A 27,059-nucleotide genomic window follows, 5' to 3' on the forward strand; every position below is an offset into this window, starting at 1 on the left:
GCCTTACTTTACTTACTTTTAAGGCGACAGACCGATTATCGATCCAGTGCCGAATCCAGAATACGTCGCCATGTCCCTCGGTCTTGGGCTGCTATTCTCCAATCGCCCCTAACACCTGTTTCGCGTGCATCCTCGTCGACAGCACACATCCAACGAGTGCGGGGTCTACCCCGAAGTCGACGACCTGTATCGGGATTCCTGCTAAATATAGCCTTCGCTTGACGCTCATCCGGCATTCTCGCTACATGCCCAGCCCACTGAAGCCTGCCGTGTTTTATCCGCTTGACTATATCCGCCGATTTGTATGCCTGGTACACTTCACGCCAAACACCATTTTCTAGTTTGCCGCCAAGGATTGAACGCAAAATCCTACACTCAAAAACACCAAGAGCTCGCCGATCAGCCTCTTTCAGCATCCATGATTCATGGCCGTAGAGAGCCACCGGAAGAATCAGTGTTTTATAGAGTGCAAGTTTAGTACGGATTTGCAGACTGCGGGACCTTAGCTGGTTACGTAGTTCGTAAAATGCCCTGTTTGCGGCTGCTATCCACCTCTTAATCTCACTACTAACCTCGTTGTCACATGTCACTAATGTTCCCAGGTAAATAAATTCGTCGACTACTTCAAATGTTTCCCCATCTAGCGCCACCACACCACCAACCTCCGACGGACTACCACGCACTTTGCCAGCCACCATGTATTTCGTTTTGGCAGAGTTTATGACAAGCCCTAATCTCGCAGCTGCCCTCCTGAGAGGTCCGAAGGCCTCTTCCACAGCTCTACGGTTGATACCAATGATGTCGATATCGTCCGCAAAACCGAGAAGCATGTGGGACTTCGTAATGATGGTGCCGCTTCTCTGCACACCAGCCCTCCGTATAGCACCCTCCAATGCGATGTTGAACAATAAGTTTGACAGCCCGTTACCCTGCTTCAAACCATCTAACGTCACGAACGAGTCCGATATCTCACTGGCTATCCTGACGCTTGATGTAGAACCTTCAAGGGTGGCACGTATCAGCCTAATCAGCTTTGTTGGGAAGCCATGTTCAATCATAATCTGCCATAACTCATTTCTCTTGACTGAATCGTACGCTGCCCTGAAGTCTATGAACAGATGGTGCGTCTGCAAGTTGTATTCTCGAAATTTATCGAGGATTTGTCGCAAGGTAAACATTTGGTCCGTCGTGGAGCGTCCCCCTCGAAAACCGCATTGGTACTCGCCAACAAAGGTCTTCTGCAACGGCCTCAGTCTGTGGAACAGGATGCGGTGGAGAATTTTGTACACGGTATTGAGAAGAGTTATGCCCCGATAATTGCTACAGTCCAGGCAGGCGATGGCCTTTTTTTGTAGATCGGGCATATGAGACCCTCCAACCAGTCCGAGGGCAATTCTTCATCAGACCACACTCTCAGCATGATCCGATGGATGGCACGATACAGCTGTTCGCTCCCGACTTTGAAGAGTTCGGCGGGAATGCAGTCCTTCCCGGCTACCTTGCAGTTTCTCAGCTCTTTCACTGCTTTCTTCACCTCGTCCATGGATGGTGGATCCACAGCTTGACCATCATTCTCAATAGTCATCCTGCTCCTTTCGACTCCACTGTTTCCCTCACCGTTCAACAGCACACTGAAGTGTTCCTTCCAACGCCTGGCCACCTCTGTTTTATCGGTTATCAGGTTCCCCTCCCTATCGTTGCACATGACAGGGGCTGACACGTTTCGATTCCTGATTCCGTTGACCTTCTTGTAGAAGCTCCTCGCATCGTGCCTGGAGAAGCAACCTTCCGCCTTCGCAAGAATACGCTCCCAATGCTGTCGTTTTTTCCGGCGATGGAGTCTCTTTTCAGCGGCTCTTGCATCTCGATATCTACCCATGCTCTGACGAGTCACAGCCGTGGCCAACATGTGACCCCTGGCGCGGTTCTTCTCCTCCGTCACTCGCTGGCACTCAGCGTCAAACCACCTATTGGGCGCAGCTGCCGCAGTTGTACCCAACACTTCTCGCGCTGTAGAGCTGATCGAACTGTGGATGTGCCTCCACTGTTCATTCAGGTTCCCTTCAACTCTTTCCTCAATCCGTTCATCAACCTTCTGCGAGTACTCTGCAGCCAGTCCTTCAGTTGATAGCCGCTGGATGTTCAACTGCATCCTCCTCGTTGTTTTGGATTTCAGCACGTTGGACAGCCGGGCGCGGATTTTGGCTACTACGAGATAGTGATCCAAATCAACGGTCGGCTCTTTATTCGGGTGCATCCAGGTATGCTTACGTATGTTCCGGCGTGCAAAATAAGTGCTACAGATAGCCATCCCCCTAGCTGCAGCGAAATTAACAAGCCTCAGGCCATTGTCGTTCGTAGTAGAGGGGAAGTTTTCCCTACCAGTTACGGGGCGGAAGAAGTCTTCCTGCCCGACCTGTGCATTTGCATCTCCGATGACAATTTTTATATCGTGTCCTGGGCACTCATTGTATGTCTTTTCCAGGAGCTCATAAAACTTCTCCTTTTCGTCATCGGGTTTCTCGTTGGTCGGTGCGTACACATTTATTAGGCTGTAGTTGAAGAATTTGCCCTTAAATCTCAACACGCATATACGGTCACTGATCGGCCTCCATCTGTCATTAGATCGCTTCATCTGTTTTCCAATTAGCATGAAACCGACTCTTCTTTTTGCTTTCACGCCGCCGTTGTAGTAGATGTGGTACTTAAATGAAGTGTCCGCAATAGGATCTACAGCTCGGAATTCGCGTCCTCCCGATTTCGGCCACCGCACCTCTTGGATAGCTGCAACCTCCACATTCACTTTCCGCAGCTCTCTAGCCAGGATACTTGCGCGTGTCGGTTCGAGTAGGGTCCTTACATTCCAAGTACCGAGTTCCCAATAATCGTCGTCCTTTTTCGTTCGCCTAGGTCCATGCCGATTATTCCGTTCCGTATTTATATCTGGATTGTTCGTAGTATTTAATATTCAGTATGCTACCTTACTAGGGCTGCGATACCTAGTCTCGCGACGGGCTGCCGTCTTTGATATAGCTGGCGAGACACCGCGTTTCATGATTCAGCCGCCCGCTCCGGATCAGACGCTGTTGTACGCCGCCCCTAACATGGGGGAACAGCCGCGTACGTTCCCCCTTCCCAGTCAGCATTCGACCGAAGTTTCCACCGGGGTTGGTTACCCGATCTCCGCTAAGGTTACTCGTATCCCGGTCGGCACCACGTGGAGGTTGGGATAGGAGTTGCTGGACAGAGGTGAATGACCACAATAGGATCTCAAGTGACACGTATCTAACCATTCGCCAACCATATCACTAGCCTGGTTCCTCCAAATATGCAACATAACACTCGCAGCGTGTAGATTCGGGCGTGCTAACGACATAGAAGCATGACCGGCCAGCCCCCACGATTTTATTTTCTTTGGATTACTGTATTTAGTCCAGTTTTCATCACCCGTCACGATGCGATGAAGAAAACCCTTCCTTTTTCTCCACAGGCGAAAACATGACGCTCAACGTTCCTTGGCTTCAAATCATAAGGAAACCAAGTTCCTTGTTTCTGAATCTTTCCCAGAACATGCAATCGCTTGGCAAAGGCTTGGTGGGTAACACTTAATACCAAAGCCAGCTGTTCCTGCGTTTGGTGTGAATCCTCATTGAACAATTTTTCATTGAGCGTCTTCAAAAATGTTTGACCTTCCTTCACACGAACAGTCGTCAACAAAGAAATTACCATCTTCAAAAGAAACAGAACCAATCCCGGTACGTTGCTTCACTTAGAGTATCATTTCCGTGAACTCTTTTCAACTCTCGATGCGCTTTAACCACATTGAATAAAATCATAAAAGTAACATTTACCGCAAAAAAACGATTTCTTGACACAATATCAGACAATTTTACATAACTAGAAGTATATAACAATAAAACAATAAAAACACTAATGTGTCAAAGCGGAAAAAAACATTCAATGAGCGCCCTCAACATGCCTCTATTTTATCAATACAGAACAGTTTTGATAAGACCGGTCGACAAAAGCGAAAAACTAGCGTTAGAGCTCAAACTGCAAAAAAATGAAAAATTTTAGCTTTTCAATCATTCCCGTGAATTTTGGTGTCGCAAGCCGCTTCGGAAATGCGTCAAGTATTCGAAGACTTCAATAAAGTCTTTCTTATATAAACAGAGAAACGACTAACCCGACGAGCAATTTTTCTGCGGCCTTTTGATGAACTTCCGAAGCGGCTAGGTACGCCAAAATTATACTTACTTACTTGTACTTTTATGGCGTCAAATCGTTGAGATTCTGCGTCGAATACGCTTTCACAAAACTTGGTCTTCAGCTGTTCCTCTCCAGTCTCCCCTCTCATCCGCTGCTCTGGAATCCTCGTCGACAGCAAACATCCAGCGCGTGCGAGGTCTGCCTCGAAGTCGTCGGCCTATATCTGGTTCTCTGCTAAATATTATCTTTGCCGGTCGCTAATCCGCCATCCGTGCTACGTGGCCAGTGTTCAGGTGCACTCCAGCTGGTGCATCGATCCGTCTATCAACTTTCCGAGTATACTCTGCAGCAACTCATTCCGCTGATAACCTGTGGATGTCCAGACGTATCTTCCTCGCCGATCTCGATTTGAATACGTTGGACTACCGGGTGCGAATCTCGTTTACCACAGATAGTGATCCGAGTCGGTGTTTGGCCCTCGAAAGGACCGCACATCTATGACTTCTGAAAAGTGCCGGCCGTCGATCAGTATGTGGTCGATCTGGGAGCAGTCCTCTCCATTGGGGAGTCTCCAGGTGTGCTTCCGAATGTTCAGACGTGCAAAATGGGTACTACAGATGACCATTGGGGTGTCCCAAAAAAAAAATCGATGTTGAAAAAGTCAAGGTACTCAGCCCTAAATTGAAAGATAATGTTATTTATAGCATTTTTGTACAACATTTCGACTTTCCAAAAAATTGTTTTCAGGTTGCCCAAACGTGATTTATGAAAAAATGACTTTTCAAGCTACAAACCCACTCTTTCGCACTTTTTTCGATTCCTAAATTTTTCCATGTATTTTTTTATTTTCACACATCACAGAAAAATTATTTTTTTTGATAATTTTCAGATAAAACCCTACAAAACACAAATAAAAAAAATTTATCAAGAACTGAAATTTTCATTATACAGCTTCTTGTATAAGCTTCTTGTTTTATGATAACCTGAAACTTTGTCGAAGACACCTTGCATCTTTCTTATTCTGATTGAAAAGTAATTTTTTTATCTCACTCATTGGTGGATTGATCACCCATCTTTCTACATTGAAAGATGCATCTTTGAATATCCTGAAACTTCTCCGAACATATCTTATGTATGATTAACATTTGAATCACTATTGAGGAAATTATTCGCACAATGGGCAATATAAAACACTGTGCAATGGAGATATTGAGCTTTAGTGGTATTTTTGAGAAAATGCATAGTTTTACATCACATGTAAAAACGCCAATATCTCAGCCCCCCGATAAGATATCAAGGATATTTTTTCATGTAAATTTCCGTTATAAATCCCGCTGTGCAATGAAAATTTCAGTTCTTGATTAATTTTTTAAATTTGTGTTTTATCTAAAAATTATGACAACAGTTCATTTTTTGTGATGTTCAATGGGCTCTGTGAGTCAAACAATTGAATGCGATGCTGAACTAAACCATGCAAAATGTTCAAAAACAACCCCACAAAAATAAAAAAAATATATGGAAAAATGTAGAAATCGAACATTTGAAAAAGGTGCAAAAGAGTGGGTTTGTAGCTTGAAAAAGTCATTTTTTCATAAATCACGTTTGGGCAACCTTAAAATCAATTTTTCAGACAGTCAAAATGTTCTACAAAAATGCTATAAACAACCTTATCTTTCAATTTAGGGTTGGGCACCTTGACTTTTTCAACATCGATTTTTTTTGGGACAGCCTAATGACTATTCTTTTGGCCGAGGCGAAGTTCACTACTTGTGCGCTCATATCTCCGATGACGATCTTTATGTCGTGTTGTGGGCACTCTCCATACGTTTTCTCAAGGAGCTCATAGAACTCCTACTTTACGTCGTCGGTTTTATCGTTTGTTGGTGCGTACACGTTGTAAACGCTGTCAAAAAATCCTAAAAATGCTGTTGAATGAAAATTATTATTCATAAATTCATCAAATCTTAAAGAAATTGAATCGTTGGGAAAAACAAAAATACAGTAGGTTTCCGTTTTTGGCATGTTCCGTTTTTGGCATGCTCCGATATATCATAAAGCGCAAAATACAAATTTTGGGAATCAATCAATAATTTATCAAAAGACTAATTGGTAGCTGTTACTCATCAAATGGGTAAAAAATTTACTCAAAAAAAGTGCAACTTTTTCAAAAATTGGTGCAATTTCTCCCACGAATGGGTAACTTAAATTTAACGTGTGTTTGACTCCAACTGTAAACAACTCACTGTTGTATATAACAGGTCTGGCAATCTAAAACCAGCCGTCGTTTACACTCACTTGCTTTCAAATGGAACAGAGAGAGTTTGACATCACAAGCTGTTGTACAAGTGCTGCAAGAGAATAAAAGTGACGACAAATCCTAAATTTGTTATTACTGTACGTTTTATACGACGGATTTCGTTAAAAGTCCATTGGTTCATATAAATAAATAAATTTTCATAATAATTTTGAAGTCACAAATTGAATATATTAATGACAAAAAAGGTTTCCTTCTTTGGCACGGTTCCAGTTTTGGCAACTGAAATTTAAAATTTTGTTGCCAAAAACGGGAACTCACTGTAGTTTATTTTTGAATGTGGAAAATTCACCATTGTCTCAATATAAATAAAATTAAAATAACCTAGGTGGTAATATTAAAACTTTAAAAATAAATATTGGGGAACTGTAAAGCAATAAAATGCCTGGGAAAAATCTCATAATATATGATATATTTTATTATATATTGTAGATCGAAGAGCCAAAAAAATAACACAAAATCAGGAAACATAAATGGACAAGTTGTTTTTATAGTCAATATAGGTTTCTATGAACTTTAACAAATACTTGCAAAATATAACAATTAATATAATATTCAAACTTATTAGAGTAAAAACAGTTTAATATTGGCCAAAAAATGCAATAAAATTTTAAGCCACAAATAAAAAGAAAAATGCTCTAAATGTAGGTTAAACAGATATTTCTTAGTAGCAGAAACTTTTACCTAATACAAACATATCAGAATACATTATATATCAAATTATAATTAAAATGCCCAAAATTCAAAATTATCAGTGGTTAATCATCGAAAAATAATAAAACAATTGTGTTTTTTTCTTCAATCCCGACAAGAAAATTATAACACACTAACTTTCTAACTACGCGGAACAAATAGAAACACGATTTTTTAAAGAATTTGTTTGATTTTGAAAGAATAAGTACTATCAGATTACAAGTTTGCATATTCATTGGATCCAATTTAGAGAGAAAAAAAACTTACTACTTACATCTCATTCATAGGAAGTATAGTTGTTCACGAAAATTCACGAAATAAAAAAACAATAAAGGATTCAATAAATACAATTTTTGTTTAATACCCTAATAAATCCAATTCTTCAATGGATGAACCTCAGAAATGTCCCTTGGCAAAACAACTTTCGGATGGATTCATGCAAAATCAAAAGTTGGCAATGATGATCAATGAAGTTACATAGCGATAACTGTGGTGTTACTAACATGGTATGATTTGTCGAACAACGCCTCTTTTGCTCTTTTTATGCATGAATTCCAGCGTATTGAGTCGTAAAACATAGGTGGTTTCAATAACACAAACTATGATGCTAAATTTAGATACACCTTCTTCGCCAGTTTTTATGAGAATCCGGTAATCACGGTAAATGTAAAAATTCAATTTTTCTCTACCACCAGAGTAGATAACATATATCTTAAATTGGTTGAAAAAACTAACGGAATCAATTTGAACAAATCTTCAACCGACGCCTGATGAAAATATTTGTTCGTCTCAAGTTGCTATCCTATCTGTTAACATTCGTTGATGAACCACTGTTTACAAAACACTGCTGCTGATAGATTGAAAAATCGATTGATGCCTGCTTCCTGCTGGAATCGTTACAAAAATTAGGTTTGGCAGCAAGCACTGACTAATGCCTAAGCCTTCCCAGCTTATTTTGTCCTATTTGTTCCTCACGCCGAAGAAGAAGTGCTTACTGAAACGAAATAAATAGAAACAAGATTAGCGAACGGGAGGAAATATAATTCAAAACTTTATCTCAGTTCTAGAATCGCTATCGAAATCTCGATTCCCCATTCGTTGGCTTATTCGACCTTGCAGCGGCAGCGCGTCATAGTTGATTTTGCTCAGCACCAGCATACAAGCACCACTTGGTTCGACCCTGAAGTGAGTGGATTTCAAATTGGGTGCATTTTGTTCCGACTTGGTACTCCCTCTAGGGCTCCTGTAAGCTACTGTGGAGGTGGAAAGAAGGTGGAAAGAATAACTTTGAAATGAATTTCTATTATTTTTTTCTACGAGAGAACTTTTTTTACTTTGTGAACAAAAGCTGTTGTTGGAACATACAAACCATCCAGAAACCAGTAAAAATTATGCGAGTGCAAATGACGTCAGAGATCAATAAGATGTAATTACGTATTTCTGTCAAATTCTGAAGTACCGACGTTCGTAAATCGAATCAAAACGGTTGGTAAGTGGAATTCCCCTCGAAACGCGTAGTAGTTCCAATTACACAGTTCGAACCGGGCGTAAACTTTTACGAGCGAAACAAGTTCTACTGAAATTGCTTATTTTCTAGGCAGCACGTTTCTAACTTTACTGAGGAAGTTTTTCGATGAGCATTAACTACTGTTTATTCCGTTCCGAGCTGCGATCGACACTTCTTTTTACGGCAATTTAGTTCGCTGTAAAGCACCAGTTACGAAGTGAGAAACGGAAACAAGTGCCAACTGGAAAGTTTTCCTCGTTCGCACACACATATATGTTATGTCGGCACGAGTCTGAATTCGCTGTCTATATATTCACGTAAGCTGCTGTAATGAAATTTTTAAACATAAGCCTAGCACTGCTCTCTAGCACTTGCGTTTTAAAATATTTTTCCTGCAAATTGTACTTTATAATCCTCTGAATGTATTTCATCAGTGAATTTCTGTTCACCATTGGATGAGCATCCTGAGTACGGCTCTTAGCTGAATCTTTTTCGGTAGATTCATATCCGTACGCTGCCACGTACTGGATCCACTCCTCGATCTTTTTTTTTCATCATCAAATGAAATCAGGCTCTTAAATAAAGCGCGTGAAAGGTTCATGGCACTAGAAGAATTTAATGAAAATTTTCCTTTTCCCGTCTCTCGCGGCTGGACAGAATTTTCCCCACCGATGAGAAAAAGCATCCGAAGAATAAATTTCCTATCTTTGTTCGTCTTCTCAGAGCATGCATACAGATAGAGCCCTTTTCGCCCGCATTTGTGTTCCTTCTTCATCTGAAGCCGCCTTTCAAGTTGCTCCTTCCGCGCACCACCCGCGTCATCAACGACTACAGAAGAAAAGTTCGTCATCCGTTTCAGTGGTCGGATGCCCGTTCTCCGTAAATCCCCCCCATGTGAACTATGAGGATGATCCGCGAATGTGCCACTTGGCATTCTTCAGGCAGAAGAAATCATCCTTCTATATACAGGCACACGATGTGGCTTGGTGGATATCGGGAGGTTTATATCTGCTGATATAGAGGGGTAGCCCGCTCAAGCCCAACGAGGTGAAGAGATAAATGTTCCAGCATTTTCCTTTCTTCCACCTGCGCTTCCACCACTCTGATGGTTTGCACACGCCAGCCCGCGACCCAGCCAGCCGTAGTGCCGCAAACTGATGATGAGATTTTCGACATCCGTCTTGCCACACTACATAACACAGACAGCCTCCACTGGAACATGGGTCGTCAAATTCCTACTGGCGTTATCGCACTCTGCGTTAAACCAAACCCCATTCTGGTACCGAAGAGAGCAAGGAATTTATTCCTACCATAAAGCTCCACTAATTTGCAAGTTTATTTTTTAAAGCAGTGTTGATAAATGGTTAGTTGATTGAATCAATCCGATTGGATCATATACCATTGAAGTAGATTGGAAACAATCACTTTAAATGGTTTGTTGTTTGTACAATCAACTGGGAACTAGTTACATGAATTATTTTATGCAATGTTACTACATACCATGCGCCTCCGTTGAAACTAAAATGTTGAATACAAAGATTTTATTGAGCTAAAATCACCTGTAAATACATCGCTTGAACTGTATGCTGAGAAGAATCGAATATGTTAATAAGTGGATCGAATACTTTGTAACTTTGTTTTGCAAGCGAGTTTGTTTTTGGAGCAAAATTATAACCTCTCTTCCTTGAACGAGTTTTGGCCATAACTCGTTGTTCTTCGTTCCGGTTTGGTATTTTTTGCCTTCTCTGCTGCTATTTTATTGTACTACTCACAAGTTAAGAGAAGTATGCACAGAAGGCAGCAAAATATATGCAAACTAAAACTTCGAGGAAAATAAATTGTAGGATTCTGCTTGATAGAAACAAGATTGGAGTTGGAGTTTAACAGGCACTGGAATTGGCTATTTTTTTTCTCGGGAACTTCCGCACAACATTTTTTACCGCTAATATCCTTCCTAATCAAGCTGATTCGTGAACACTTGTTAAATAATCTTATTATTTGTATTTGGTAATGACACTAGCTAAAAACGCTGGAAACATTTTGGTTTTATCACAAAAACAACTCAAAATTTAAAATAAAGTTTCTTGATGCATTTTCAATCCAAATTCAATGTAAATCTTCTTTAATCAAAAATGTTAATTAAGTTTGCAATTTCGTGAATTTTTGATTGAAAAAAATATTGCACTAACACAACTTATTGTCTGTTTTGGTACCAACAATAAATTCACTTGATCATTTAAGGAATATCGTTTTTTTTATCTACCTTCAACCTTCCATTATTATATACATTCGATGGCTCGCATAGTACTCATAAATGTTTTCCATTTTAAAGGGTATCATAAATAAAAATTATAGACGTTTTATTGATAAAATATCTCTTGCGACTTACTCTTTTATTAAGCAATATTTGTTTAAACCCGTGATATGGGTACACTTTTAATTATTTGTAGTTATTTCTTATGAAACTACTTTACTAAACAAGTATTCAAAATAAATACAATCAAGTTCTTATTTGACCTAAAAATGTGAATGCAATTTTTTTTTTGCAACTGTAACGTAAAAGCTGTTTCTTACATAAAATGACGAGCAAAAACATATGCTCTAAAAATTCTAAGTAATTTATTCAAATTGTAAATCTCTACAAAAAATATAGCAAAGCAAAGCACATTACATTCCGATTCGGAACTCGACCTTCTGTTTATTATACACAGACTTCGCAGCCAACTGTGGAGTGTACAGGACAATTGCGGGGCTAGCGTTACGATCCTACTGACACTAACAGTCTTCCCCAAGCGGAGAGTCGAACCTACGACGACTGGCTTATTAGACCAGCATCGTACCTCGAGACCAACTGAAAGTTTTCTACAAAAAATATATCAAAAGGAAAAACGAAAAAAATAGAATGATCATAAGACTCGAGCCAATTTACCATTCTGGTTTTCGAGGCTACAAGGCAAACAAAAATCTAGCCAGAGAAAGTTGCTCCCTTACGTACACTAACGTAAGACAGGCAAACACTCATAAAATAAACCCCCAGCAAACAAAAAGCAAAGCAAAGGAGATATTTCCAATTAATCATACCTGTTAAACCTTTGGCGAAAAACTCCGCTCCGGGCTACGTCAACCGCAACGAGGCTCCAATACAGTCCATCGTTTTTTATTATTATTCAAAGCCCTCAAATGACCCAATCATTCATTAATTCCATTATGATTTTATAATGCAGTACACAACAGAGACGACCTAATATGTAACTCTCTATTTGTGAAAAAAGTCTAATATGTTTTGGGGAAAACGAGAAATTGATTCTGTGCCGAACACGCATCAGTATCGGACGTGTGATCGCTGATCGCTCCGATAGAATATAAAACAAAAGACGTGTGAACAAGTGTTGGCATTGTTTGCCTGGTCGAGTGAAATAAATCCGGGTTCAAGGTCGCGCCTTTGTGCAACTGTTTCGCATCGTGACTACCAGCTGGTGCGTAAGCCGATTTGGCTGCTGGCTGAATTGTGCTACAGCAGTGGACGAGACACAAAAGAGGAAAAAAAAGCCATCAGTTGACAGTGAGTTGTATCGCTGTGTGGAGTGATCTCACACCTGGCTCGCTGCTGGTGGCTGTTTGGTGCTGCTGTATTGGTGCTGCTGGCTGTAACGGCTGCAACTTCGAACGATCGGACAACCAACCTTACTGGAAGGGAGAAGTAGAAAGGTACGTGCTCTTGTCGGCGCTAGTGCGCTAGACTTAGCGGGATGGATGTAGATCCCGCGCCACCATCCCCGAACCCCTCTGACCCTGACCCTTCTGTTACCCCCTCCCCTGATCATTCTTCAGTCCCCCCTCGCCCCAGGCTTTACCCAGACGGAGCCCAGGGGAACTATACTGTCTATTTTCGGCCAAAGGCGGGACCGAAATCGAAACAGTTGAACCTCTTGCAGATTTCTAAAGACCTGACGAATGAGTACAAGGGCGTGACCGAAATTTCCAAGGTCCGGCCTAACAAGCTCCGTGTCGTGGTCAGTAACCTGAAAGAGGCCAACGATATAGCTTGCTCTGAGCTCTTCACACGCGAGTATCGCGTTTACATACCTGCACGAGACGTGGAGATCGACGGTGTCATAACCGATTCGAGTCTGTCCGTCGAGTGTATACTGGAAAGTGCCAAAGGGTGCTTTAAAAACAAAACCTGTTCCGATGTAAAGGTGCTCGACTGCCAGCAATTGCGGTCAGCATCGATCATCGGTGGCAAAACAGTATACACCCCGTCAGACTCGTTTCGAGTTACGTTCGCCGGGTCAGCGCTACCAAGCCACGTCTCGATCCACCGGGTTCGTCTCCCTGTGCGATTATATGTGCCTCGCGTCATGAACTGCCTGAATTGTAAGCAGTTAGGCCACACCGCCGCCTACTGCTGCAATAAGGCACGTTGTGGCAAGTGTGGGGAGAATCATGCGGATGATTCCTGCAGTAAAAATGCTGAAAAATGCATTCACTGTGGGGAGAGTCAGCATGAGCTCTCGACATGTGCGGTGTACATGCAGCGCAGGGATAAAATAAAGAGGTCTCTCAAAGAGCGTTCGAAGCGTTCTTACGCTGAGATGCTGAAGAAGACCGTTACCACTTCTCCCATTACATCAAACCCTTATGATCTGTTGTCCTCTGATGAAACCGATTCTGACGATTCACCAGCGGGAACATCTTACGCCAATCCTGGGGAGTCTAGAAAGAGGAAAAATATTTCCTCTCCTAAACTTCCCAGAAAAGGTCCAAAGATTTCTCAAAGTGAAATGAAAGTTAAAAGCAAACCAAACAGTGCTGCGGAAAAACCGAAGCAAACTCCTCCTGGGCTTGCAAATTTAAAGTCCCAGAAGGAGTTCCCAGCACTGCCAGGAACATCTAAAACCCCAGTTGTTCCTTTTGCACATCCAGTTGATGAAACAAACTCTGGATTAGTGAAATTTTCTGACATTGTGGACTGGATTTTTGAAACTTTCAATGTACCCGATCCAATTAAAATTTTTCTTACAGCATTTCTCCCAACAGTTAGATCATTTTTGAAGCAGTTGACTGCCCAATGGCCCCTCCTTGCAGCGATTGTATCCTTCGATGCCTAATTCAACTGCGTATATGAAGGATTCTATCTCTGTCTTACAGTGGAATTGTAGAAGTATTTTACCAAAAATTGATTCGTTTAAAGTTTTGATGAATAAAAACAAATGCGATGCATTTTCCCTTTGTGAAACTTGGCTTACTTCAAATATTGATCTCAACTTCCATGATTTTAATATTATTCGCCTTGATCGAGACACCCTATACGGAGGAGTACTTTTAGGGATTAAAAAGTGCTATTCTTTCTATCGTATTAACCTCCCCTCGATTCCAGGCATCGAAGTTGTCGCATGTCAAATGACAATACAAGGTAAAGAGCTTTGTATTGCCTCAATATATATTCCTCCCAGAGCACAGGTTGGGCAACGGCTGCTCTTTGATTCAATAGAACTTCTTCCTTCGCCACGTTTGATTTTGGGAGTCTTCAACTCTCATGGCGTGGCTTGGGGTTCCTCTTACAATGATAACCGCTCCTCTTTAATCTATAACCTATGCGATGACTTCGACATGACTATTTTAAACAACGGCGAAATGACATGTATTCCGAAACCTCCAGCGCGCCCAAGCGCTTTGGATCTATGCTTATGTTCGACGTCGCTACGGTTGGATTGCACATGGAAGGTAATCCTCGATCCTCACGGTAGCGACCATTTGCCTATTCTTATTTCAATTGATAACGGGTCAACTCGCATGCGACCAGTTGACATTCCGTATGACCTCACACGGAATGGCGATTGGAAGTTATACGAGGAAATGATTTCAAAAGCGGTCGATTCGATTCAACATCATCCACCCTTTGAAGAATACAACTTCCTCGCGGGCTTGATTCTCGACGCCGCGTTGCAAGCCCAAACGAAGTAATATCCCGGCGTAACGATTAAAAAACGGCCTCCCACTCCGTGGTGGGACCAAGAGTGCTCCGATGTCTACACGCAAAGATCCGACGCGTTTTTGGCCTACCAGAAGGGAGGTATACCCGACGACTATATACGGTATTCGGAGCTTAATACCAAGCTTAAAAGCCTGGCTAAAGCAAAGAAACGCGGATATTGGCGTCGGTTTGTGAACGAGACGTCGAAGGAGACATCGATGAGCACTCTTTGGAACACAGCCCGAAGAATGCGGAATCGCGTAACGGCCAACGAAAGCGAGGAGTCTTCAAGTCGGTGGATTTGATTTTGCCAGGAAAGTATGTCCGGACTCTGTTCCTAAGCAAAACATTGTTCGCGATACGTCTCCGGGTCACGACGCGATAGAATCACCTTTTACGATGGCAGAATTTTCAGTTGCCCTCCTGTCCTGTAACAATAACGCGCCTGGGTTAGATAGAATCAAATTCAACTTGTTGAAGAATCTACCGGACAATGCCAAGAGGCGCTTGTTGAACTTGTTCAATAAGTTCCTGGAGCAAAACATTGTACCGCAGGATTGAAGGCAAGTGAAGGTGATCGCCATCCAAAAACCAGGGAAACCAGCTTCTGATCACAACTCTTATAGGCCGATTGCAATGCTATCCTGTATCCGGAAATTGATGGAAAAAATGATACTCCGTCGTTTAGACCATTGGGTCGAATCAAATGGCCTACTATCGGATACTCAATTTAGCTTCCGCCGTGCCAAAGGGACGAATGATTGTCTTGCGCTGCTTTCAACAGATATTCAGCTGGCGTATGCTCGCAAAGAACAAATGGCGTCTGCGTTCTTGGACATTAAGGGGGCTTTTGATTCCGTTTCTATTGACATTCTTTCGGGCAAACTTCACCGACAAGGATTTTCTCCAATTTTAAACAATTTTTTGCACAATTTGTTGTCCGAAAAGCACATGCATTTTACCCACGGCGATTTGGCAACTTTTCGCATTAGCTACATGGGTCTTCCCCAGGGCTCATGTTTAAGCCCCCTTCTTTACAACTTTTATGTAAATGACATCGACGAATGTCTGGCAAATTCATGCACGATAAGACAACTTGCAGACGTCAGTGTAATCTCTGTTACAGGAGCCAAAGCTGCCGATTTGCAAGGACCATTGCCAGATACCTTGGACAATTTGTCTGCTTGGGCTTTACAGCTAGGTATCGAATTCTCTCCGGAGAAGACTGAGATAGTAGTTTTTTCTAGGAAGCATGAACCTGCTCAGCTTCAAACACAATTAATGGGTAAAACGATTTCTCAGGTTTTGGTACACAAATATCTTGGTGTCTGGTTCGACTCTAAAGGCACCTGGGGTTGTCACGTGAGGTATCTGATGAAAAAATGTTAACAAAGAGTAAATTTTCTTCGTACAATAACCGGACAATGGTGGGGAGCCCATCCAGGAGACCTTATAAGGCTTTACCAAACAACGATATTGTCTGTTATTGAGTACGGGTGTTTCTGCTTCCGCTCCGCAGCAAACACACATTTGATCAAACTGGAGCGAATACAATATCGTTGTTTGCGTATCGCCTTAGGTTGCATGCAATCGACCCATACGATGAGTTTGGAGGTCTTAGCTGGAGTACTACCATTGAAAAACCGCTTTTGGAGCCTGTCTTCTCGTATTCCTATCAAATGTGAGGTCTTGAACCGTCCCGTGATTGAAAATTTTGAAAGGTTAATCGAACTTAATTCTCAAACCCGTTTTATGACATTGTATTTCCATCACATGTCCCAAAATATTAACCCTTCTTCGAATATTCCAAATCGTGTCGACTTATCAAATACTTCTGATTCTACTGTGTTTTTCGATACATCCATGATAGAAGAAACTCGTGGAATCCCGGATCATTTACGCGTGCAGCAGATCCCCAATTTTTTTTCCAATAAATATCGAAACATCAACTGCAACAATATGTTCTACACTGACGGATCACTTCTTGATGGGCTCACTGGCTTCGGTATTTTCAATAACAATTTAACCGTCTCCCATAAGCTCGATAATCCTGCTTCTGTTTACGTCGCAGAATTGGCTGCAATTAAGTACACCCTAGGGATTATCGAAAAAATGCCCACGGATCATTATTTCATCTTTACGGACAGTCTCAGTTCCATTGAGGCTCTCCGATCGATGAAAGATGTTAAGCACTCTCCGTATTTCCTGGGGAAAATACGGGAACATCTGAGTGCTTTATCCGAAAAATCTACTCAGATTACCTTAGCGTGGGTCCCTTCTCACTGCTCGATACCGGGCAATGAGAAAGCGGACTCTTTGGCTAAGGTGGGCGCAACAAACGGTGGAATTTATGAAAGACCAATTGCCTTTAATGAATTTTTCTCATTTGTACGTCAGAATACGATCATCAGTTGGCAAAATGCTTGGACCAGAGGGGAATTGGGAAGGTGGTTACATTCCATAATCCCCAAAGTATCGACGAACCCGTGGTTCAAGGGGTTGGATGTAGGTCGGGATTTCATTTGCGTGATGTCCCGGCTTATGTCCAATCACTATAGATTTGACGCGCATCTCCGTCGTGTTGGGCTCGGGGAAAGTGGTATCTGTGCCTGTGGTGAGGGTTATCACGACATAGAGCATGTGGTTTGGTCATGCCCTGTACACCGTGACGCCAGGTCTAAATTAATAGCTTCCCTGCAGGCCGAAAGTAGGCAACCGGCTGTTCCTGTTCGTGATGTCTTGGCGAGCCGTGACCTATCCTACATGTCCCTTATATACGTTTTCCTGAAATCCATCCACGCCCCAGTTTAATCCTATTCCCTTCCGCCTACATCCAACCAAACGACAAGAACACGTTAAGACCCCGGATCCGGAAACAGCAACTAGACCCGCACGATACTCTCAGGTCCCGAGGGAGACAACCCAATATGCCAGTCCGTAATATCTTGGCCCAGCAGCGGAACATATTCAATATGCTGCTTACCTATGGCGATGGAAAACCATCAAACAACAAATCAGTGCTTTTAATGCAAAACATTCTAGCTTTAAGTTAGATTTAGTTTCAGCTCGTAGTCGGCAGCGAGGATAAAAAATTTGCTTTTAGGTATTAAGATACTTTAGAAAGTAAGCTACCAGATATAATTGGCGCCGTTAAACATTAAATTGTATTTGTGCCGTGTCAAATAAATTATAGATGAAGAAAAAAAAAACGAAAAATTTTCTGAATCATTTGGTGCCTACGGCTGATGCTGATAAACGTGATATACATTCATTGGACTGAAAAGCTGGTAGAGCAAATTTTCCGAGCATTGATGTGTTACCGGATCTAACTTCGTAGGATAATTTGCCGCCAGTGCCTCTAAGTTTAATTAAAATTTAATTTTAAATTACTCATTACTCAATATTAAAAAACTCAGCAAAGATTCTTATTAACGCTTCGAGATTGAACCGATATAGAAAAGTGCTTGTTTTTTTTTTTGTAGTCGTTCTTAGTTTTCAATATAGAAAATTAGCCTTGTAATCTCATGATGGGTCTCTGTTTGCTTTCAGTACGGCCAACGGGTACCGACAGCGGCATCACCCAGCAACACCAACTCCAGCAGTTCATCCAACACCGGCTCGCAGAGTGGCACACTGAGTACGAGTCTGAGTAATAACAACACGATGGGCCCCAGTAATACGCCACAACAGACGGAGCAGCTGTCCAAGACGAACCTCTACATTCGCGGACTGCAGCAGGGTACGACCGACAAGGATCTGATCAATATGTGTGCACAGTGAGTATTGATAGCTCCCTAATACGCGAGATGCGTCTCCATCAGAACCAACCGTTATAACTTGGTGACTTTAATTTTTTTTTTTGACTATCAAAAAGTCGTCACTTAAATTAAGTTAAAGTCTTTGCCTTGCTTTTCGTAGCCTCAAGATTCATTTCCTATTTCCCATCTGACGTTTCAACAACAACATCACTGCAATCAAAGCAACGAAATCATACTCTGAGCCACAATTAACAAACAATTATTGACATTTGAATCCTACGAAGTTCATCGCTTCCAGCAGGCATAGAATGAATTTACACACAAATTCCTTCCCTTCTCGTCGCACAACTCTATTGCTTCAATGTGTCACAACTACGGTACAAGTTATTTACCGTACCATTGTTAAGCGTAAGCTCCGTCGCTGTTATTCCATCATCGCCTGGTTCATTTCGTTTCCCTAGCCACCAGACAATTATTAATCCCGCAATCAATCTCCCATTCACATAGAAATCGCCTTAAACACCGATGTTGATATGATTTTCGCGTCTAGCGTCTAGTAGAAGAATCGAGCCCAGTGCACGCCTAGTCGTTACGCTCCCCGGCGTATCAGCTCCCATTTTCCGCATATTCTGCGCGGTTGAGCCCGGTAGCGTCGGTACGAAAATCGTTCCATAAAGAACCCATCACTCTTCATTGTGGGCCGATAAATGGAAATGATTTATACACCATCCTACGGCCGCAGCGGCCAACCAATTGGAATGGCGAGACTGAGCCTTCAGTTTTTTCACCTACCAGCACTGTGCCGAGCACATCGATTTGATTCTGAAAGACCAAGCGAGCGAACAAATTTAACGCCTGCACATTCTCCAACAGCAAAAGCATCCTTCATTTCTCGTCAGTTGCGACCATTTCTAAGCTGATGCCTCATCGCGGTGCGGAAAATTGATCACCCCCATGACACGATGGTCATCACGATAGCACCCCTGCCAGGGCGACGACATTTCGCGCGTCTGCTTAGGTATTCTGCTGTCGTTTCGTCATCTTCGTGGTTTTATTGCTTGCTCCTTACTCTATGCCTCGATAGCTGTAATTTTAGCCAGCTCTAGCGTACGAATGAACTAAATGAGGTGAATAAATATGTCGGACATGGAAGACATATTAATGCAGGCTATTATTACGATCGGGATGCCCCTTCATCACCATTGAACAATGTTTCAAACAAAAATTACAATTCGCAATTATTCACCTGTGTAGCAGCGTCTTTGAAATGAAAGAGACGGGCTTCTCATAGGAATATTGGGACAAATCATCAATTAGTTGTGAAGTTGTGTTATGCAAACTTCATTTTAAATTTTGAAGTTGTCTTATTATGTTACTTTCTTAACAGATTTTCATTATTTTGTAGCATTACTTGAGCTTGAACGACCGCACATTTCGTAGTTGCTCCTCCGTGATGGATCCGAGCTATAAAAGTTGCACAGAGAACCACATATATGGCAACTTGGGATTTGTTTACCATTTTTAATGTACAACAATTCAGTAGCTTCCGCTTTGTATAGATCGATAACAGCGCCAGTCACGTCCTAACGGACATTGTAGTCATTGTTGTCGGAGACCGGGTTTACCGCTGCATCTCCACAACTGCAACGGAAAGAAAGGGTTGTGTAACCATGGTAAATGACGGAAACGAACGATGTTGCGCACGACGTTAGATCATTACGAAGGCGCGAGATGATTATTTTTCTTTTTTTGAAACACCGCGAATCTATGAAATTGACGCGCGTAAAAATCATCTACCACCCGAAGCAAATAATAAGTATTTATATAAATGTCGTTTTTCGCAAACTAATTTTGGAATATTTATTTAGTTTTGCAACTTCGATTAGACTCACCATGATCAATTCTGATCTTACTTTGCATACGCTGCAAGTTTTATCTCGAAAACCTTAGGTTAAGGAAAAAAAACTTCCTTAGATTATGTTCAAGCAACTATTAGTAATAAAGATTTGTATAAATTATGCACTCGGAAAATACTTTTATAGAGATTAATGCTAAAAAATCAGTCCCAGCAAACCTTCTTTGCAATTTTTCATATTATGTATTAAACTTTAAACTGGTTGAATATAAATAATTTTGAAACTTTCAAACGATATTCTGATCATTTCGGTGTTATTATTAAATGTTACCGGTTATTCCAAATTTTATCTTTTAATGATAAAATTCCTTAAAACAACCGTTTTCGAGGTATTTCAAGTTTAGTTCCAGTGAAATTCAAGAAAATTCCACTCTTCCTTTTATGTCTGGTAAAAAATTTACTTCAAATTATCTGCAAATTTTGGCCATAACTGCAACTGGAAGAAAAGAGGAAATTGCATGAAATAAGCTTACAGCTTGTGCACCTCAAGATTAAAATAAAATGAGAGATGGCATACTTGAAAAATACAAGTGTGTTTTTGAGTGACTTTTTGACGTAGATGTATGTCTAACGGCAACATGTTAGAATAGGGTTGCAAATTGAAATACAAAAACCTTCGCAAACGTCACGAAAAATAACCAATTTTAAATAGTCATAACTCAGTTAATTCGCAACGGATTTCCTTCATTCTTGCAATAACCATAGTATTGAACTATTGAAAAATGTAGAGCCTCGGTTTAGGGGTTTAAGGTTTGACCAATCAGAGCTGAAAACAAGGTCAAATACAATACAATATAGACATTTTCGGAACCGGTATGATATCTATTAACCGGAAATCGACACCAGAAGCATTTTTAAATCCAATATGGTGACTTCAGGCATCTCCTAGATGGTCTCGAGGTACGATGCTGGCCTAACAAGCCAGTCGTCGTAGATTCGAGTCTCAGCTCGGAAGAGACTGTTAGTGTCAGTAGGATCGTAGCGCTAGCCCCGCAGTTGTCCTGTATACTAATCAGTTGGCTGCGGAATGTAGCACCCGAGGCTTTGCTTATGGTGACTTCAGGCTTCTAAAAAACGGCTTGAAATGACCGAATACCATCCAATTAGACTATTTCCGGAAAAACGCCCTGCTTGTTTGACTTTTCTTCTCAGAGCATTACGTGTAGAAGGATATTTTTCACGTCACTCCTGAGAGATAATAAACTAAGGTGAGCTTTCTCAAACGAAAAGACATTACGCACATAACTGTGTGTAAGTGCCTCTACTGCAAGTCTCCTAAGCATATATCATATGGGGGAGCATCTTGGTAGGAAAGTAGATTGCGTTTTTTTGTCAAATTTGCTTTGCATCTCGAAACTTAAAAAATAAATCCAGGCTCCACTTAGCATCACATCCTTCTGCGAAAAAAATCAAGTTGTCTCTGTTGTATAATCTCAGTCAAGCGCACTGCGGTGTACTTCTGTGTATGCTCACTAGAGTGATTCACCATTCTTGTTCCGCTCGGCTACGGTCCTGAAATGGACCCCACGCGCCATTTTGAGAACCATGCCACCTAACATGGAAATTTCCGGAATCAAAGTAATGTCCAGAGTCCAGATTCCGGATTCCGGAATTACGCGTTTTACGCGGATTCAGGAATTTACGCGGTTTTTACGCGGTTTTTTTACGCGGCACGTATCCCCCGCTTAAAAAGCGACTTTAGTGTATTCTGTAATTCTGTACCCAATGAAGAAAGGAATTTTGTTTGTTCAGCAAAGTTTTATATTTTTGTACGTTCTAAAACTTTGCCGAATAAACCATAACATAAAAAAGTTAGTAATTTTGATACATGAACATCTACTATGACATATTCTCGCCGTACTCTAATATGGGTGGATTGGGACAAATGGAAGCTAAAAAAGTTTATAGTACTTCAGCCCAACTTCAAGGAAAAATATTAACATCATGATTCCATTGCCCCTTTTTAACCTATACGTTCTTGAAGTTATCGAAAAAATAAGCTAAAATATGATATGACTTTTTAAGAAAAAAAAAATCCTGGATATATATGGTCTTTGGCAAAAATGTGTGTTTTGAGTGCCCTAACAAATCCTCCCAACAACACTTTCGTGTAAAATGCAACTAACGAAAGTCAAGTATAAAAATTTACCTTAAAGTAAGTTCCAAATAATATACTTCATAACTTTGTACCGAAAAAAGATAGGATTTTAATTTTTTCAACAAAGTTTCATATTTTTGAATCATCTATAATTTTTCTGAATAAACCATTCCTCTATATCTTAACACAGAAAGTTATTTTTTTTTATTTTTAGTATAGTAAACTTTTCAAAATTTTTGACAATTTGCTATAATGCGGGTCATTCATGCAAACAATTGTTCCGAAGACACTATCAAGCTAGGATGAAGGTGAAAGGTGCTATGAAATTAAGTTCCACTTTTTGGACCAACCTTATTGGACCACTGTGCACTGCATAAGCCGTTCCTTACCCTACTTTGGAACTATTATTTATTTTTTGTCCAACCCCAATTTATATACACTAGACTGGGACACGGTTTTTTGGAGAAAAAGTGATGGCGTTATTTTTTCAATAATCTCTTAAGGGTCCCTGCTTTTGTGCCAGTTTCAAGTTTCCGAAGATTTTATATGAGAAAGTCAACTTTTTCAAAAATTGACTCTTATGATACATGATATTTACATGATATGATACATGATATAATACATGATATTTGATACATGATATGATATATGACATGATACATGATATGATATATGACATGATACATGATATTTGAGGAAATGTTTCTGAGACAAACTGTTCTAAAGATCGTAGGGAGCTACGAACGGTTCCAGGTGTTCCGAGGGTCACGTAGTAAACTGCTGGCCATGTAGCTGCGCAGATTCTGGCACTATACCCATCAAACCACTTTTTCGAAGACACCTGGTGCCTTGAGACGAGTTTTTCCAAGGAGAATTTTCTACAAATATCATGTATCAATATGGTTTTAGGAATCAACTGAACATTTCTGACGAAGACATTTTAAAAAAGTTGATTTTTCTAAATAAACTTAGAAGAAAACTCGTAGCCTCAAGGTTACAGAGTCCGCTTAAAACTGTAAACTTGCCTGCTTGTAAACGGTCATGAGATCGAATCTTAGTAGAATCAGACCGCTCGGTGTGAGAGGGGTTTTTACGCATGGGTTTATTCTTAGGCTCCTCCCATCATCCCGTTTTGATAAAAAAAAAGTCAGACACATGAAACAATGGTAATTGCCGATACTGGGCAAGGTAACTAACGAGGTTCGGTAAAGAAAAGCAATAGAGTTAGGTAAGCGTCAGCGGAAGGGTAGAAATATAAAAAAATCCATTACTTACCACGGTGGCAAAGAATTTCCTTTCCGTAACAGTCGTTAGAGATGCAGAGGTGATCCCGGTCTCTGGTAACAACGATTGTAACACTCCCTCCTCTCTTTCCTAACTTGACCGTAAGGACATAGTTCCAGAGCCGGATTTACGATTGTGAGGGCCCCAAAATAAAACAAAACCGGTTTTTTATCGTACGAGTACGAGTTTGGACCAGAGGTTCCATATACTTTTGAAAGATGTCTGAAAACCGGAATTTTTTTTCTTGATATCTGAGAAAAATCTACCGCAATTTTAAAAAATGCGATCCACAGGCAAAAATTTGCACACAATTTGAGGAAGACTGCGCATGTATAGTATAGTGTCTTCGGCGAATTTACAGATAATATGTTTCTCTTCCTATTCGTTCGATTTTACCCTATATTTGTCACGTCCCAGGGCGATGAGAGCAGTGACGTAATTCTCAGATGTTCACTGAGCAGTGTACAAGAGTTTCACTGGACTTATGCTCGGTCAAATTAAGAACGTTTATTCGCTAGAGAAAATAAACCTCTTCGTTCTCTCAACAGCAAATGGTTTAATACATATTGAATGTGAACTTACTTAGCTATTGAGAGGTGGGGGGGGGGGCTAGAATTGTTTTCTCTTTAAGATCAATATGAGCAAAACGAAGCCTGGATGTAAATCCTTCATTTGACACTGAATTAGTTCAAATCGGATATCATGTTACTGAGAATATCAGGCTTCATCGTCTCCGAAGGTTTAAACTAAACATCTGAAGTCTGATTGTAATTGTATTCTGTGCGTCAAATTGAAGCAAGGACTATTGCAGTTGGTATATCCTGGAAAAAGTAGTAAGACTATTGTGCGCAACACTACAGCTAAATCTCCGATAAGTAGCTCGGTAATTGTGTTCGATTTTTTTCAACTTTTTCCAAAATATTGAACAGTACTGATTACTAGGGCGCCAATCATCGTATGGAAAAAAAGTGACCAGAAAATTTAAAAAAAAACCCCAAATGTTCACCTGCTCGAAGAAACACCCTGTGCAAAATTTCAGCTCAATCAGACTTAAAATAGGGTGGCGCAAAGCGATTGAAGTTTGGATTTTTTGAAAAGTGAAAAATCACCCAAGGGTTTACGTGAAATTTCGGTTTTACGAAAAAATTTTTTGATGCCAAATGACTTAAAAACGCATGAAACGTCGAGAATTTGTGTCATCTGGAAAAATTTTTTTTTGCAAAAATTTACTCTCTGGGACTCGTTTTTTCAATTGTAGAAGGCGGAGTTCAAAATGTTTAGAATTTATCTTTTGAAATTGATCACTAGTCTTTCGAAATTGCTTGTATAATGTAATACACTATAACTAGCATCGATATACATTATGTTTCATTAGGGTGGTTCATTTATTCGGCATAGGGTGGTTCATAATATTGTGTAAAAATGAGTATAAAATGAAAAAAATCACTTTTCACTGAATACCAATCGAAAAATTCCTGAAAATATAATATTTGTTATATCATTGTCGTTAGGCTGGCAATGTTGAATTGGAAAAATTATAAGTAAAATGGTAAGATATTACAAAACAAATTTACAAAATATATCAAACTACTCTGGGCAAAACGAAAATTAACTCAACCAAAATTAAGATTGTGTCTCGTGGAAAATGTTGAATGCTTTCATTTCATTTGCACACATAGGAGGTACATGGAATTTTAATATTTGAAAAATGTTTTCGATTCCGAGTGTCTTAAACTTTTAAATGAAACGGTGGAAACTGATGGAATATGTTATATTAATTTGTTTGAAAAATCTACTCTCTAAGACGCTTGCACTCGTCTTTCGAATTTGTACCAGATAATTTATTCGTTTTATTTACCACAATAATGTCCTTTGCCAACACTTGACTGAACACACAGTGCTCTGGCTTATATAATCGGACAAAAAAATGTATCGATGATATTCAGTGATAATGAGAGTATAGGGATCTTAATCAGATACGCAATACAATTGACTCGTTGTTTCTGGGTTTGCGTCGTTTTGACACGTCGACCATACAATTTCCGTCAAGTTTACATCATGAGAACGTGAACGTGCCCATTGGCCGAAACTTTGCATAGACGTTTTTATAGGCGAGAGATGCCATTTTGTACTATTGGTTTAATTTATTGAAACACAACTCATTTTTGAAAAGCTATTGAAAAATGCTATTTCGGATAGGTATTGATGATTACAATCAATTAAATTAATTATCGAAAACAGCCCATTTAAACAAACTGATTTTTTTTTATAAAAACTACGAAAGTTTACCTGAACAACGAAACCGGCCATGGAGAAATCAGAAAAAAAAGTTATATTTTTTAAATTTATTATTTTTTTCACAGGGTACATTTTTTTGAGGAACGAAGTTATTATTTACAACTTTGCCAGATACACTATGCCAATCAAATAAACCGTTTTGACTGTAGAAGTATTCTTGATTCCTCATAGAGTGCTCTATTGGAAATTAAAAATCTGTCTACAGTCGAAACGGCATAGTGCCTTCGGCAAAGTTGTAGATAATATTTTGTCCTTCCAAAAAAAATATGCCTTTAAAAAAAAAAATAATTTAAAAAAAAATTTTTTTTCAAAAAATTTTATTTTTTTTTTTCAAAAAACGATAACATATTTTTCTTAATTTCTACATGATCGGACTGGTTTCATTGTTTTGGTAATCTTTCGTAGGTTTTATTTAAAAAATCAAGTTTTTAAAAAATGAGCCCTTTTGAATAATTAATTTTTAATCTTTCTCCTAACTTTTGAATGAATAATTTTTTAAGTGTAATTTTATTGGAAAGACAGAATTATTATCTACAACTTTGTCGAAGACGTCACACCAATCAAACGAACCGAAGTGCTTTTTTTTATTTTATACTCATTTTTCACAATATTATGAACCACCCTATGCCGAATAAATGAACCATCCTAATGAAACATAGTGTATTCGATGCTAGTTATTGTGTATATCATTATAAATAACTTGTTCAGAGACTTAAATTAGTTTTCTCATAAGCTAACGTTGAAGCGACGAACCCGGCGAGCGAGATTTCTCTGCGTACTTTTGACGTACTTCGGCATACACTAGAGGCACCAAAGTTCACAGTAATGGTTGAAAAGATGCAATCTTTTTAGGGCAACTATTTTGAGCTTTAGAACAACTTTTTTCTTCGCTTTGCCGACCAGTGTTATCATTATTTAAAATTCGATAACTTGTCCCAAAGTCTCTCACCCATTCATTGTGTTCATCTTTCTTACTGATCAACGACTTCCAAATTATATAGTGAAG

The 27,059-nt window shown here is 40.2% G+C and overlaps 1 protein-coding gene across 3 annotated transcripts in view; it reads left to right on the forward strand.

The window, feature by feature from the left end:
• LOC129723962 (protein alan shepard) overlaps positions 1–27,059 on the forward strand; it is a 425,406-nt gene that overhangs the window by 369,479 nt on the left and 28,868 nt on the right. For all 3 annotated transcript variants that reach the window (XM_055678477.1, XM_055678476.1, XM_055678478.1), the window contains exon 6: positions 18,250–18,476. In XM_055678477.1, coding sequence (XP_055534452.1) covers positions 18,250–18,476 — 227 coding nt within the window. The remainder of the gene's footprint in view (positions 1–18,249; positions 18,477–27,059) is intronic.

Source organism: Wyeomyia smithii, chromosome 2 (assembly GCF_029784165.1).
Source record: "Wyeomyia smithii strain HCP4-BCI-WySm-NY-G18 chromosome 2, ASM2978416v1, whole genome shotgun sequence".
In the NCBI taxonomy this organism is placed as follows: domain Eukaryota; kingdom Metazoa; phylum Arthropoda; class Insecta; order Diptera; family Culicidae; genus Wyeomyia; species Wyeomyia smithii.